General features: G+C 43.4%; 1 protein-coding gene across 1 annotated transcript in view; it reads left to right on the top strand.

Annotated features, from left to right (window-relative positions):
• The window catches only part of TTC17 (tetratricopeptide repeat domain 17), a 56,498-nt gene continuing 43,394 nt past the window's right edge, over positions 1-13,104 (top strand). The window contains exon 1 of the mRNA XM_050337026.1: positions 1-228. Within this exon, the coding sequence (XP_050192983.1) occupies positions 13-228 (216 nt within the window). The 5' untranslated portion in view covers positions 1-12. The remainder of the gene's footprint in view (positions 229-13,104) is intronic.

Raw genomic sequence — 13,104 nt, 5'->3', positions numbered from 1 at the left:
CCCGCTCCCAAAATGGCGGCGGCGGCCGTTCCGGTTCCGGGGGGTGCGAGCAGGCCGGGATTGGGGAAGATGGCGGCGGCTGGAGCGTCCGGGCGGGGTGGGCTGGGGCGGGCGTGGGTCTTCTCCGGCTGGGCCCTGGGCCTGTGCTCGCTGCTGGCCTCGGGGACGCGGCCCGCCGCTGCCACCACCCACTGGGTGGTCACCGAGGATGGGAAGATCCAGCAGCAGGTGAGCGGCCCCGGGGGCGCGGGGCGCTGCCCACCAGCTGCGGAGGCATGGAGAGCCCTTGCCCGTGCCGCCGCTCACCCGCAGCCCCGGCCTGCCCCCAGCGGTGCGGCGCGGGGAGACGGTGCTTCTCGGCCGGGAGCGAAGCCCTGCCTGTCCCGCTGCAGCAGCCGGGAGACAGTGCTGGACGCTCTGGCGGCCCGGCACGGGGGTCTCCCGCGGCGAGCCGGCGCCGCTCGCGAAACGTGGCTCGAATCCGCCGGAGCCGCGGAGAGCCAGGCGGCGGGAAGGGGCGGCCGGTGAGTCTGGGCGAGCCGAGGATGGATTTCAGCTGGAACCGTCTTTGGAGCAGCGGTGGTTCGTGCTTAGAGGCCGTATGCCGGAGCGCCGCCGGCACGAGGCGGGTCACGCTTCGGTGGCGACAGCGGCGGGACCGCGACCCCAGCCCGCAGCCGTGACCCCCGCGGGGCCGGGAGCGCTCCCGGCGCGGCCCCCGGCACCCCCGGGATTCTCGGCGCTGCCGGCGCAGCCCCAGCTATCAGTGAGTCTGCGATTTTTCACATCCCGCCGCTCCCGACCCGGCAGCTTTTCCTTCCTGCTGGAAGTAGGAAAGAGAAACAGCGGTGTGTGCTCGGTGCAGAAGCACAGGCGCGCCCTGTGCTGCGGTAGTCTCGGGGGTTTAGTCGAAATGTCTTATTTTGATAGCGGGCTGCGCCTCGCGTTCACTGAGCGGCTTGAAAGTGTCGATATGTGTTTCATGTGTGGGCTTTTTCTTAGTTCCTTGGCTCCCTCTTTGTTGGAAGGAGAACACCAGAAACTCGCTTTCGTGTCAGATCTGATCGGTTTTCCTCTGGAGCGGAAGAGTCAGTAGGTGAAGCAGGCAGTGTGGCCTTCCCCCAGTAAAAAAGAGTGGAGGAAGGAGTGTCCATTAATATCACCACCTTTGGTGAGGGTTTTTAGTCGGGTCTCCTGACAAAATACATTACGGTCCTCGGACAGGTGGAACAGACTTTCTCTGCAGGAAGCTTTTGCTGTCTTTATGGTTCTGGGGCACTTTGGCCATCTGTGTAGATTGAGGCGCTCACACGCCCTACTTAGTAATAAATTAATGAATGACAACACTCCAGTGCTCTCTCATCTCCTTTCCCCACTTAATGTAGTGGAGGAGTGGTGTATATGGTAATGTCCTGGAAGCATCTGCATGTGTTTGTATTGATTGTATGTTATAAAATTTGGGTCAAGTGTTGATTTTGATTATTGCATGAAAAGCAGCTGTGGCTTGAAGAAAATCTAGTTAGATAAAATGGCTTGAAAATCTGATTAGCTGAATTCAGTACTGATTTTAAGAAATGGCATTTTATGGTGACAGCTAACTGATGGTACAGGTAGAAGCTTTCACTGTACCATTGCCATGCATTAGGATTTTCTATTACAGATCCAAATGCTTTCTAAGCACAGGCATTCCCATGTTCACTGTATAAAGTTTTCTAGGCCTGTAGATGAGGTGATAAAACAATATCTCTGGAATAACTTCTCTTACTTGCATGGTCAAAATTAATCCACCCATTTCAAGCAAGGAAACTCAAATTATAAATATGGTATTACTTGGAATATGAGGAGCTGGACTATTCAGTAGCTGGAACATAGTGCTGCTAAGTGTCCATTGAGTTTCTTTGTAGTAAGATGTGTTTTGGCATCTATTACTCTTGTCTCACTGGCTCCTATATTTAAATTTGTGAATAAGAAAATTACACCTAAATTTGTGGTTATTGCCATTACCAGCCTTACGCGGCATTTGAGTTTCATTTTTTCCACTTAGTTGTGTTTTGGGGAATGAGAGGACAAGTTTTACAGTGAACTTGAATGTAGTTTTTAAATGCCAAAATATAGTGGTGGTTCCATAGTTAGGAGCAAAAATGGCAGATAATCTCCACTGTCCAGCAATAGGAAGGAATTGTGGTTGTTCCACTCTACACTACACTGCACTGATGCAGTCATACCTTGAGTACTAGGCACAGTTTTGGGTGCCTCAGTGTAAGGACATCAGACTATTAGACTGTGTCTGGAGGAAGGCAGCCGAGATGGTGGAAGGTCTCAACGGTAAGGCTTAGGAGAAGCAGCTGAGGTCAGGCTTGTTCAGCTTAGAGAAGTCTGGGAGACTTCATCACAGCCTGAAACTTCCTTAAGGGGGCAGCGCGTGAGGAGGTGCTGATCTCTTCTCTCTGGCGACCAGTGAGACAGCGTGAGGAAATGGAATGAAGCTGTGCCACAGGAAGTTCATACTGGACTTTAGGAAAAGGTTCTTCGCAGAGAGGGTGGTCAGTCACTGGAACAGGCTCCCCAGGCAAGTGGTCATGGCACCAAACTTGCCATAGTTCAAGCAGCATCTGGGCAGCACTGGAAGGATTTATGGATTTAATAACTGATAATTGATTTATCAGTTCACTGGTAGAACCTCAGTATTCCAAAATATAAGAGCTATCCTTCTCCTAATACCAAGACCTTATTAACAAGACACAAGCCTAAAATGTCCCTGCAGAGTATCCCTTTGCTTTTATTTTTTTCAGAATATTCTTAATTAATTTGTTATTTATCATGAGAACTCATTGGTCCGTCCCAGCTTGAGATACTTTAGGATTCATTGGCAATGGGAGCCTCTGCATGTTATGTGCTCCAGGGCCCTCACCACCTCTAATGGGCTTTGCTGGCCTTAAAACCAAGGACAAGAAGTTAAAGCAAGTACCTCCACATGCGTGCCTGGTGCAGGGGGATAATGCACCCATCACCCTGTTGGCTCCAGCCTTGCTGCTGCAGCTGTGGATGCAGTTGGCTGCCTCAGCTGCAAGGGCACAGTGCTGGCTCACCACCAGCTTTTTCTCCAACAGAGCCTAAACACTATTCTGGAAAGCTGTTTTCCATTCAGCCCCAGCCTTTCCTGCTGCAGGGGGCTATATCATCCCATGGGTTTGTTCCTGACGTTGTTGACTTCATAAGGTAGGTCCTTGTCAACCCATTTCTCCATCCCTTTCTCTTAACTTCAGCCCTGCCTTCCACCATGGCCACCCCACATTTGCAGAGGACACCAAGCTTGTTGAGGTTCCTGTTATTTGGTGTCATTAGCAAAGAGGGTTTTTTCACTGTCAGTAGTGAAGGCCTGTCTCAGTAAAGACTGGTGTTGATCCCCAGTGGATGCTGTTGGTGGTCAGCTACTGTTGGACTTTGCACTGCTGATCACAGTGCTTCCAGCACAGCAGTTTCTGAGTGCAGCTGGCTACTGGTGGCAAAGAGTTGGGGTATTAATTATTTGGTTTTGGAAATATTGGCATTCTCAAAGTCTGAAACACATTTTTAAAGTTTGTCAGCTTTTTACAGAGGTACAGGCTTAGTTTTCACTTGGACCACTGCAGTTTATCTGAACAAAGCCTGAATAATTAAGATGTAGGAAAAACTTAGTGGATAGTAAGACCTAGACATTCCCACTGCTAAATGAGCCACTAGCTATGGATATGCAGATGTGATAACTGACTTCCTTGTAGCTTCTGGTTTGCTACTATGAGCTTTGCTTTCTATGTTACCAAAGTGCACTATGGATGAGGAGCTGAAAGCAGGAGTTACAGATCTTGACCTATATACAATATATGACATCTGGAATATATCTGAGGGAAGAAGGGTGAGAATATTTTATGTTCTTGACCTAAAATCCTTCTCAGGTGTTTCTCCTTATAGTACAGCATGACTGCAAGCATTTAGTGTGAGAATACATTCAAGTGAGATTGACTTTTCTGTGACATAAGACCTCTCGCAGTACTCTGGCTGAGATTTGAGTTCCAAGTGTTACAACAACCTGGCAGCAGTAGAGAAGTTAACACAGACTGAACAATTTTCCATCTATCAGCAAGCTCCCATCTAGTAAACAGGAGTGCTTGCTAGGTAGGCACTGTTGTTCCAGTTTCTACTGAGCATTTCTGAATGATGAAATAAATTAATTCCTGGCAGTACTTACAACACTTCAAAGTCTAAACCATCAAGAGAAAAGCCATCAAGCTGTATCTGTTACTCTAGTAGCTGGTTTTGAGATCAAAGACATAATTCTCTGGATCAGTTCATATTCTTCTTTTACTCTGAGTCCACCTTCAAATGTATGTTCCTACAGACAGGTCTGAGTAATCGTCTCTCTTTAATGAGGTTATAGCTACTCAGTGCACATGTTTATAAGCCTTTTCATTTCACAACTCACAGTATAAAGTTCAGGCTAATATATAACCAATTTTAGACAATGCTTATCTGCCAGAAGGGAAACTCTTCTCTCTACAGAAATATTAGTGTAATTGAAGAGAAGAGAGAAAATTGGCGTAAAGAGAGGAGAGGCAGTTGACAGATTAAATGCTGTGCAGCATACAGTTTCAGTGGTCATTCATGGCTTTAATGGTGGGGACCACCTGCTACCATGACTCAGAGACCTGGCATACCAGAGCTGAGGTAGTTTTTTAGAGAACCCTTGATGGAGGCGATTAAAGCTGAGCAAGCTTGTGGGGACTCAAAGAACTGCTTTTGTGTGGGCTACTGTAAACACTGAAAGTGTTAGTTCAGAGTAATTAAACTAAAAGAAGCAAAGAAACCTTCCAGGCAGATGGTCCAAAGCAGGACTGGGAAAGTATTTTGGCAGATTATGGCAAGGAATCTGAGTTGGCAAAATGTTGTTTTGGTTTTAATGTATTGTCATGTGTTTTGAAGTTCATTAGAGGTGATCTAGAGAGGAGAGTGAACAAGCAATGCTGGTTATCCTGCTGGGGGCCAGGACAAGTGGACACTCAGTACATGCAGCATTTGAGTTTCCTGCAGCAGTAGTGTGCTTAATTCTGGCTTAGTGCAGTAGAGAGGGGGGACTGCCTAACAGTTGTTTGTGTGGTTGTGGATTTGAATGCAAGCAGACCTGAAGTAGGACAAAGGCAAGTTGATTCATGGATGGGTTTAGTTGGTTAATGCGTTAATCTGCCATCTCAGTGCACATATATGCTAACAGGTTGAGATGAGAACAGTGGTCCATATGCTCAAGAATATAGGAAAAGCAGCCATCCAAATCCAAGGAAAGGTGAAAATCCAGTGAAGCTGAAAATCTAGTGCAGCCAAATAAAAAGCTATATTTGCTGCTTGCAAAAGCATTTTCTGTAGTATATGAAGCAGTCACTCAGTCCTGTCTTGAAAAGGTGGATGTTTGCTTTGCTCTTTCTATAAAAGGTTAGTTTGCTTGGCAGTATGACCTCTTTTTTGACTGAATTTCTTATACTTCCAAGTCTATTGTGTGCTAAGCAAAAAAAACCATAAAACAAAACACAAAACTTTGAAGTGTGTATGGTAGCATGCCTTGCCCAAAACAGACCTAGGCTGGAGGTTGGTTTGAGTGTTCTGTAGTTCATCAGATGTCATCCAACCCCAGGGTGATGAGCTAAAGCAGGATAGTTTTGAGGCATAAGTCAGCTTATCCTCAAAAGAAAAGGGAAACTTTTTCTGGTTAGAGCTTCCCTTGATCACCAAAGGACTGTAGGACTTAGGCCTCTCTCTAGTGTGAAAAATAGTAATTTAAGGAAAAAAAAACAAACAAACTCCTCACTTTAAATTTTCTGCCTTTTCATAAGTGTATAAGAAAATTTTGAACCTGAACATTTTGGGTGTTGAATGGCTGAGATTTTTAACGTCCTTGTCCCAGATGGGGACCTAAAACCACACTTCACCAGCACTGCCTGCTCACAGGGGAGCACAGCCTACATATTTCTGTGTCACTGTGAACGTCACAACTAGATCTGAATTTGATAAAAATAGGCCTTGTGGTAGCCTGTATGTGGTGTGCAGTTAGAAATGCAAATTTTTCGTTTGTTGGGGCAGTGATAGAGAAATAGCTTTCACTGTTCTCAACTCAGGAGTGAAAGATTTGCATCTGAGATGGAGGAGCAGAGAGGCAGATCCAAAGGGCTGCTGCAATAGCTGTTGGTGTCCATGCCCCCCACACCTGCTGCAGTCTAGCAGGTAACCTTATGCCAGGTTCTGACTACTGACAGAAAAGCTTTAGTGCAAAAACACCTGGATTTAGCCCAGCATAGTAATATGTGTCGAGGTGGTTCAGTTTTTAAGTCCAGAATGCCCTAGTGGTGGCTCTGACTTTGTGTAGGCATGTCGTGCTCATTCCTCCACTCCTGGTGTTTTCTTACAGCCTTTGCCCTCCAGGCACAGTATGCTTCCAAGTCCCATTTCTTTTAGCATCCTCACACTTTGGTTTCCTGGTCTCTCTCATCCTGTTTTCTGTTGCTTTTAAAATAAGGGTAGGACAAACTGACTAGATTATATGAATCAACTGTTCAAAACTGATTATTCTGTGGTGAAAGTGTTCATGGTACCTGGCATGCCTTCTCATATTGTGAGCTTCATAGCTAAAAGGGTAGCCTAGAAGTGGTCCAAGCACATGTTTGTATGAAGATGCCATCAAAGCCCAAAGGAGCAAAGTCATCAAGACTGTGAAATCCACTGTTATTTCATATAGCTGCTTGCTTTAAAAATATGTCACTGGATAAATAAATCTTGTAAGTCTAACTACTAGTTTGCCTGTCCATATTTTCAACATTAGAACACTTAATAATTTTAGGATTTGGCAGTATGCAGGCATCAAGAACCAGTCTGCCTTTATGGAAAAAAAATGTACTTGTTCAATACAGATGTATATATGTATAATCTCTCCATCTCTTGCTTTGATTCAGCTGAGTGTATAGCTGGTATCTGGTTTGCTATTAAAGAATATAAACCTTACCTAGAATACACAAGTTGGAAACTTGTACCCTTAAGCATGATCAACAAAATGTTGCAGACATGTGTTGTTACAAGTAAAGTAGTGTTTTCCTTTGTGTTTAGATTTGTTCTCTACGGTATTCATAGCTGGTGTGACCTCGGTTGAGCAGAGCTATTCAGTAATACTGCAACTTTGTTAGGTTTTATATTTGAAGTGCCCCAAGCATTTAAAATTTCTGGTTTTTTCCTGTAGTAGCACAGATAGTATTAATATCAAAACACCTAGTGCTTTTGTTAACAGGTTCTGCAGCCGCAAGCTTTTAAATGGCTCAATACTTATTATAAAAACTCATTTCAACATCATTTTTCTGTGTGCATTTCTCAGTGACATGCCTTGGAACAAGTATCTTTTGACTCTGCCTACTCATCATTTGGATGAGTCAAAGAATTTATTTTTCAGTTTCGTAGCTTGTCTTGCACTGAAACCAGCACAGACTTTTTGCGGCTTCCTCAGAAATTTCATGAAGTATCATGTTGGAATGTAAAGTATCAAGACAGCAAGAATATACCAAAAGAGCAAGCAGTAGTTTTCAGATCGTTTGCTCACACTGAAAATTACAAGGAGTTCCAGCCTGTTGGAGTGGGAATTGCCTTCATTTCCTACAGTGACAAAAGATCCACTGACTATAAAACAAGCCTGTAAAACAAATACAGGGAACCCATTTTTCTCTGTGCCATCATTTGATGTAGTGTGGTTTTCAGATTCTTTCTGTAGTAATCTGCCTTCTGCCTGCAGTATAAAGCTTTTAGGATGTGAAGAGGCACTAACAGCTCTTCTGATTTTGATGTGCCTGGGCCTCAGTGAACAGGGGGATTTCCACAGTACTATAAAAAAAACCTTACCTAAAAGTAGTTGACTGTAGCATCCTTTGACCCTGATTTTAAAAATTTACTTCCTGGTGCAATATAACTTGGATTGTCAAGAAAAATGTACTGGAAGGTTTGGCAAAATTTACAAGTCTAATTATTCAGAGATTTTGATATATGCAGGTAACACAGGAGACTATAAAACTTCAGGGTTTGATTCAACTCTGATGTCTTTTCTTGTTACATAAATTCGGTGTGTTTCTTGCTGAATCAGATTCTTGGTGTACTCTGTGACAGTGAATAAATTTGAACTGTGCTTTATAGAGAAAGTTTCACCTTTGGGCAAAGTTGAACAGAGAACACTTATTCTAAAAGTGTTTAACTGGCAGGCTTTCTGCAGTGTAGCTACAGTAGCCATCGAAAGTTCAAAGAAAGCTTTTCAGCACTAATTTTTTTTCCCTGTTTACTGTGTTTGAATTGAAGTCAGATTCTTGCATTTCAGGCACTTCATCTTGAATGTCACAGTTTCAGCACTTTGGAGGAAGAGTAAATGAATATGGTGCTTTGCCATCAGTCTAACACACTTTGAGTTAAAAATGAGTGAGTTGGACCACACATCTGTTCTGATGCAGGAATCTCCACTCTCCTCACAGTGGGGCTGTAGTTGCTCTGTAGGTTGATGTCTGTTCTGTTTCATCCCAGTGGAGCCATATTTACATTTTGCAAAAGGTGAGCTAAATCACAATATCTGTTTATTTTTCATTCATCTGACTCTCCAAATCATGATGAGGCACAACAGACTTTGCATGAAGGGGTGAAGGCAGCGAGTGTCTGTAAGATATTACGTGAGACTGAATGAAACCAGTATCCTCTAAAATCTGCCTACAGTCTTTAGAGTATTTTTCTTGTGGGAAGGAAGGAGTGTAATCCAGAACAGTCTCCAGGTATCCATCAAATACCTTTTATTTAGACTATTGTATTTTTGACTAAAGAGTTATTTGATAGGTGAGTGAAGCTCTTGAGGGCTTTTGCATATCTTTGGGCTATGTTGTCATCTCTTTGAATTTTAATAAGCAGCAGCTCACAGGAAAGTCCTGGCACGTTTTATGTTTTTATTCAGGGTATAATTTTCCCAGTTTGGGGATGTGGCTGCACAGGAAAGCAGGAAGATGCTAGATGTCACTCAAGCATGAGGAGCACCAGGGCAAACTGTGAGCACCCAGGTGGCAAGCCCTTTGGGACTCTTAAATGTGCATTCTTGATTTCAGCACATCCTGCTTCCTGCTCATCTTTACCACTGCTGCTACTCTTACCTCTACTGTGCAGGTTATGTGGATGTTGTACCTTTGTTTGCTACATACTTGCTGTGCTAAATTCTTCATGAGGTGTCACTATTGCTGTGAATGGCGAACACAGTATTGGTGCTCTTCACAGTTGATTACATCAACTTTGTCTTTTTCCAGCTGTAGAAATGGCTGGCACTGTAAAGAAAATGTGTTTGATCTAGGAAGGGATGTTGTAAAATGTGGATAATGAACCGTAAGTCTTGACAGTACTGCTAGCTGAGTCTGAGAGGAATAAGTTTCAGTTCAAAAGCCATCTGTCTACCACTACAGAGAGTGAGATGATGAAGTGCTCACCTGAGGCCAGCTCAAATTAACCTGCTGATCTGGCTGAAAACTTACTGTTTAATCTTTTATTTTTCAGCTGAATTGGTTGGCTTCTTTCTCAGTGGAGCTATAAGATAACAGATAGCAAGAAAAGGGAGGATTCCCCTACTTGGCAGCAGGCTGATTTTTGGATCAATCTAAGCAGATCAGGAATTTGTGGTTTAAATTCTGAGATATTCTTAAGTTCGAGCACCCTCATCCTCAAGCTAATGCCTTTTGAAGGCCAGTGGGCATTATTTTCCTTATTTGCAGGCATGGTATCATAAGATCTCCTGCGTTTTTTTATTAAGAATCTGTTTTCCTTTGTGTCATATAGTATTTTTTGTAGATCTGAATGCTTTTTATTTCCTCAGTTATTGTTTTGTAGTGCCTTCATCCTGTAAATGTATAAACTGAAGAGTATAAGAACTAATATAGTATTTTTGGCTCACTTTTACAAGCTGCTATCAGTGCTCTGAATACACTGGGTGTGTTGGCTCAAGTTGCCTCTGCAAACCTTGCGTTGTTGTCTCACGTAGCTGCTTAGTTTTTTCATTCAAATTAATTTTTCCAAAATTATTGCACATAAAATGCATTTTTATTTGTAGGAGCTAATGATAGTCTTTGATAATTTCTTTAAGAGGTCTTGAAATTTCAGATTTAGAAATTATCAAATGCAAATAAATGTAAGGTTGAATTTACTACTGTGGTGGGTTGACCTTGGCTGGATGCTGAGTGCCCACCAAAGTTGCTCTATCATTCCCTCCTCAGTTGCACAGAGGAGAGAAAATACAACAGAAAGCTCAAGGGTTTAGATAAGGACAGGGAGAGATCACTCATCAGTTACTGTCACAGGCAGAACAGACTTGACTTGGGGAAATTAGTTTAATTTATTACAAATCAAATCAAAGTTGTGTAACAAGAAATACAACCAGATTTTAAAAACACCTTCTCTCAACCCATCCCTTCTTCCCAGACTTAACTGTATTCCTGATTCTCTGCCTCCTTACCTCGGTGGCACAGTGGGATGGGGAATGGGGGTTGTGGTTAGTTCATCACACATTGGTTTTAGCACTGCTTTCTCCTCAGGGGAAGAACTCCTTCCCCTGCTCCAATGTCATGTCCCTCCCACAGGGGACAGTCCTCTGTGCACTTCTTCAATGTGGTTCCTTCCTGCAGGCTGTTACAAACTGCTCCAGCGTGGTGTCCCTCCCACAAGATGCAGTCCTTCAGGAACAGGCTTCTCCATTGTGGGTTCCCTGTGGGGCCACAGATCCTACCAGCAAACCTGATACACTGTGGACTTTCTGTGGGTTCACAGCCTCCTTTGGACATCCGCCTGCTCTGGTGTGAGGTCCTCCATAGGCTGCATGATGGGCTGCAGGGGTACAGCCTGCCTCACTGTGGTCTTTGCAACAGGCTGCGGGGAATCTCTGCTCTGGTGCCTGGATGCCTTCTCCTACACCTTCTCCACTGACCCTTATAGGTACAGAGCTGTTTCTCCCACGTATTCTCACTTCTCTCTTCTCTGGCTGCGATTACTTCTGTACTATAACTTTTTCCCTTCTTGACTATGATGTCCTAGAGGCGCTACCACAGTTGCTGATGGGGTCTGCCTTGGACCTGGCTAAAGTCGGCTCTGTCAGACGTAGGGGAAGCTTCTGGCAACTTCTCACAGAAGTGACTCCTGTAGCCCCTGGCTATGAAGACCTTGCCATGCAAACCTAATACAGCTACTCATGTTCTGGGTTAAGAGCTTTGTGTTTTCACATTGGTAAAGTTAACTTTCTACAAGGCTGAAGGGTTCTATGCTATTATTAGAAAGTGCTTATTTGCTGGTGACAAACTGAAGTTTGATCTGGAAGTGAAAATATGAAGCCTAAATTAAAATACTCTTAACTTGAGATGATTTCCTGGTGGATTGACATAACTTCATGAATGAATTTGAAACTGTATTGCTGCTTGATTGTTGCTACCACTTTGATGTCTGCTGCCAGGTAATAGTTGATGGGAATATGATACTTGTTGCATCCTTTTCTGTCAACCCATACACACTGAGTTGGTAACCTACCACTCCAAATTCCCACACACTAAATTCAGACCTAACTCTCATGAGACTGTCTTATCAAAAGTTAATAACAGAAGCTGCCCCTGAATATCATTCTGTTTCTGACTGAATTATAAGCCAAGATCCTTAATCTTTCAGAATAAGGCTCTGGTGATACCTGCATAACTTTATGCAAAAAATTGCTCCCCGGATGCAGTTTGTCACTGAAAGTGGTACTGATAATTGACTGTGCTCTCAGTGACTGTGTAGTATCATGCAAGCAGCCTTTAGCTGTCAGATGTACAGTGCTGTTTTGGAATAGGTGATGAAGTGCTTTAAATAGAGTAAAACTGTCCCTTATTTTCTCTGCAAATTCATCTCTCACTCATTTGCCCATACTACAGTAGTTTCTCTAGCAAATGAGGCATGAACAAGTACTACATTCAATTCATTCATCCTCTGTTTTTGTGTGCAGCCAGTTCAAAGTGAGGTGCTGCTCATAGGAGGAAATATGAAATTTGACTATAAATAAAATGCTGTAGATGTTTAATACTTCAACTAACAAAATCAGTTAGATTTTTTGATATGGTATTTTCTGTGCTTCTCTGGGTCATAGCAGATATTGGTCACCCTTTTTTGGCAGCAGATAAGTCCATAATCTCCAAATTTATAGTGTAAAAATGGACTGGTGTCCATAGCACCTATTATTTTCTATTCATCTGGTGATATAAGAGGATTAATTTGCTAAGGTAGAGTATGAGTTACATGTAAGTATTTGGACTGCGTAGGTAGCCCCTGCCAAAATGGCTCCATAATAAAAGAAGCACTGCGGCTTTTGACTTGGAAAGGAATACTTAGCCAAATTTAGCCAAAACCGCCCTTAGGATTTAATAAAAAGAACAGGTGTTTATTTCTCAGAGGACTCAGTCAGGAGTTGAACATAGACTTTATAGTCAGTAGTACAAAGAAAGTAGATACGAGCTTCTTATCTGACCCACAAGTGAGAGAATACAGCTCAAGGGTTAGTGTGTCCTGTTGACAGACACATTACAGTGACCATGAAACTTGCTGTGTCCTGATGGAGATGCAGTTTTCTGCAATAAGAGAGAGTCACAGAAATGTGTCCAGTTGTTTGGAAAGCTGACAAAAAATGAAGAGCTGGAGCTCAGAAGGTTCTCCTGCATGTGTATATATGGCAGACTTTTCCATTAAATTGCAATGTCACCAGGTCTTCACGGATGTCATGGGGGTGGACAGCCCATGTAGTGGTATCAGTGCTAACATACAGGTAAGTGCTTACCTCTTTATGCAGTAGTTAGTTCCGTATCCTGAAAGGTTGAATGGAAACTGAGCAGATCCAGGAACATACTGGTGTAGATCATCTTACCATAACAGTCATTTTTAACATGACTGTTATGCTATCTTGCTGTCCTTGTCAACTTTTCATCCTGTGGTCACATTCTCCTGTCCATTTCCTTGTTTCTGTTCTCATGCTCATTGAGCCTTCATGAACTAATTTAATTTACTAGTTCAGATAAA

The sequence above is a fragment of the Myiozetetes cayanensis genome, unplaced genomic scaffold (assembly GCF_022539395.1).
Source record: "Myiozetetes cayanensis isolate MyiCay16 unplaced genomic scaffold, myiCay2020 scf6-25, whole genome shotgun sequence".
NCBI classification, from domain to species: Eukaryota; Metazoa; Chordata; class Aves; order Passeriformes; family Tyrannidae; genus Myiozetetes; species Myiozetetes cayanensis.
The sequence above is the reverse complement of the archived record's forward strand: the minus strand, read 5'-3'. Positions and strand labels throughout refer to the sequence as shown.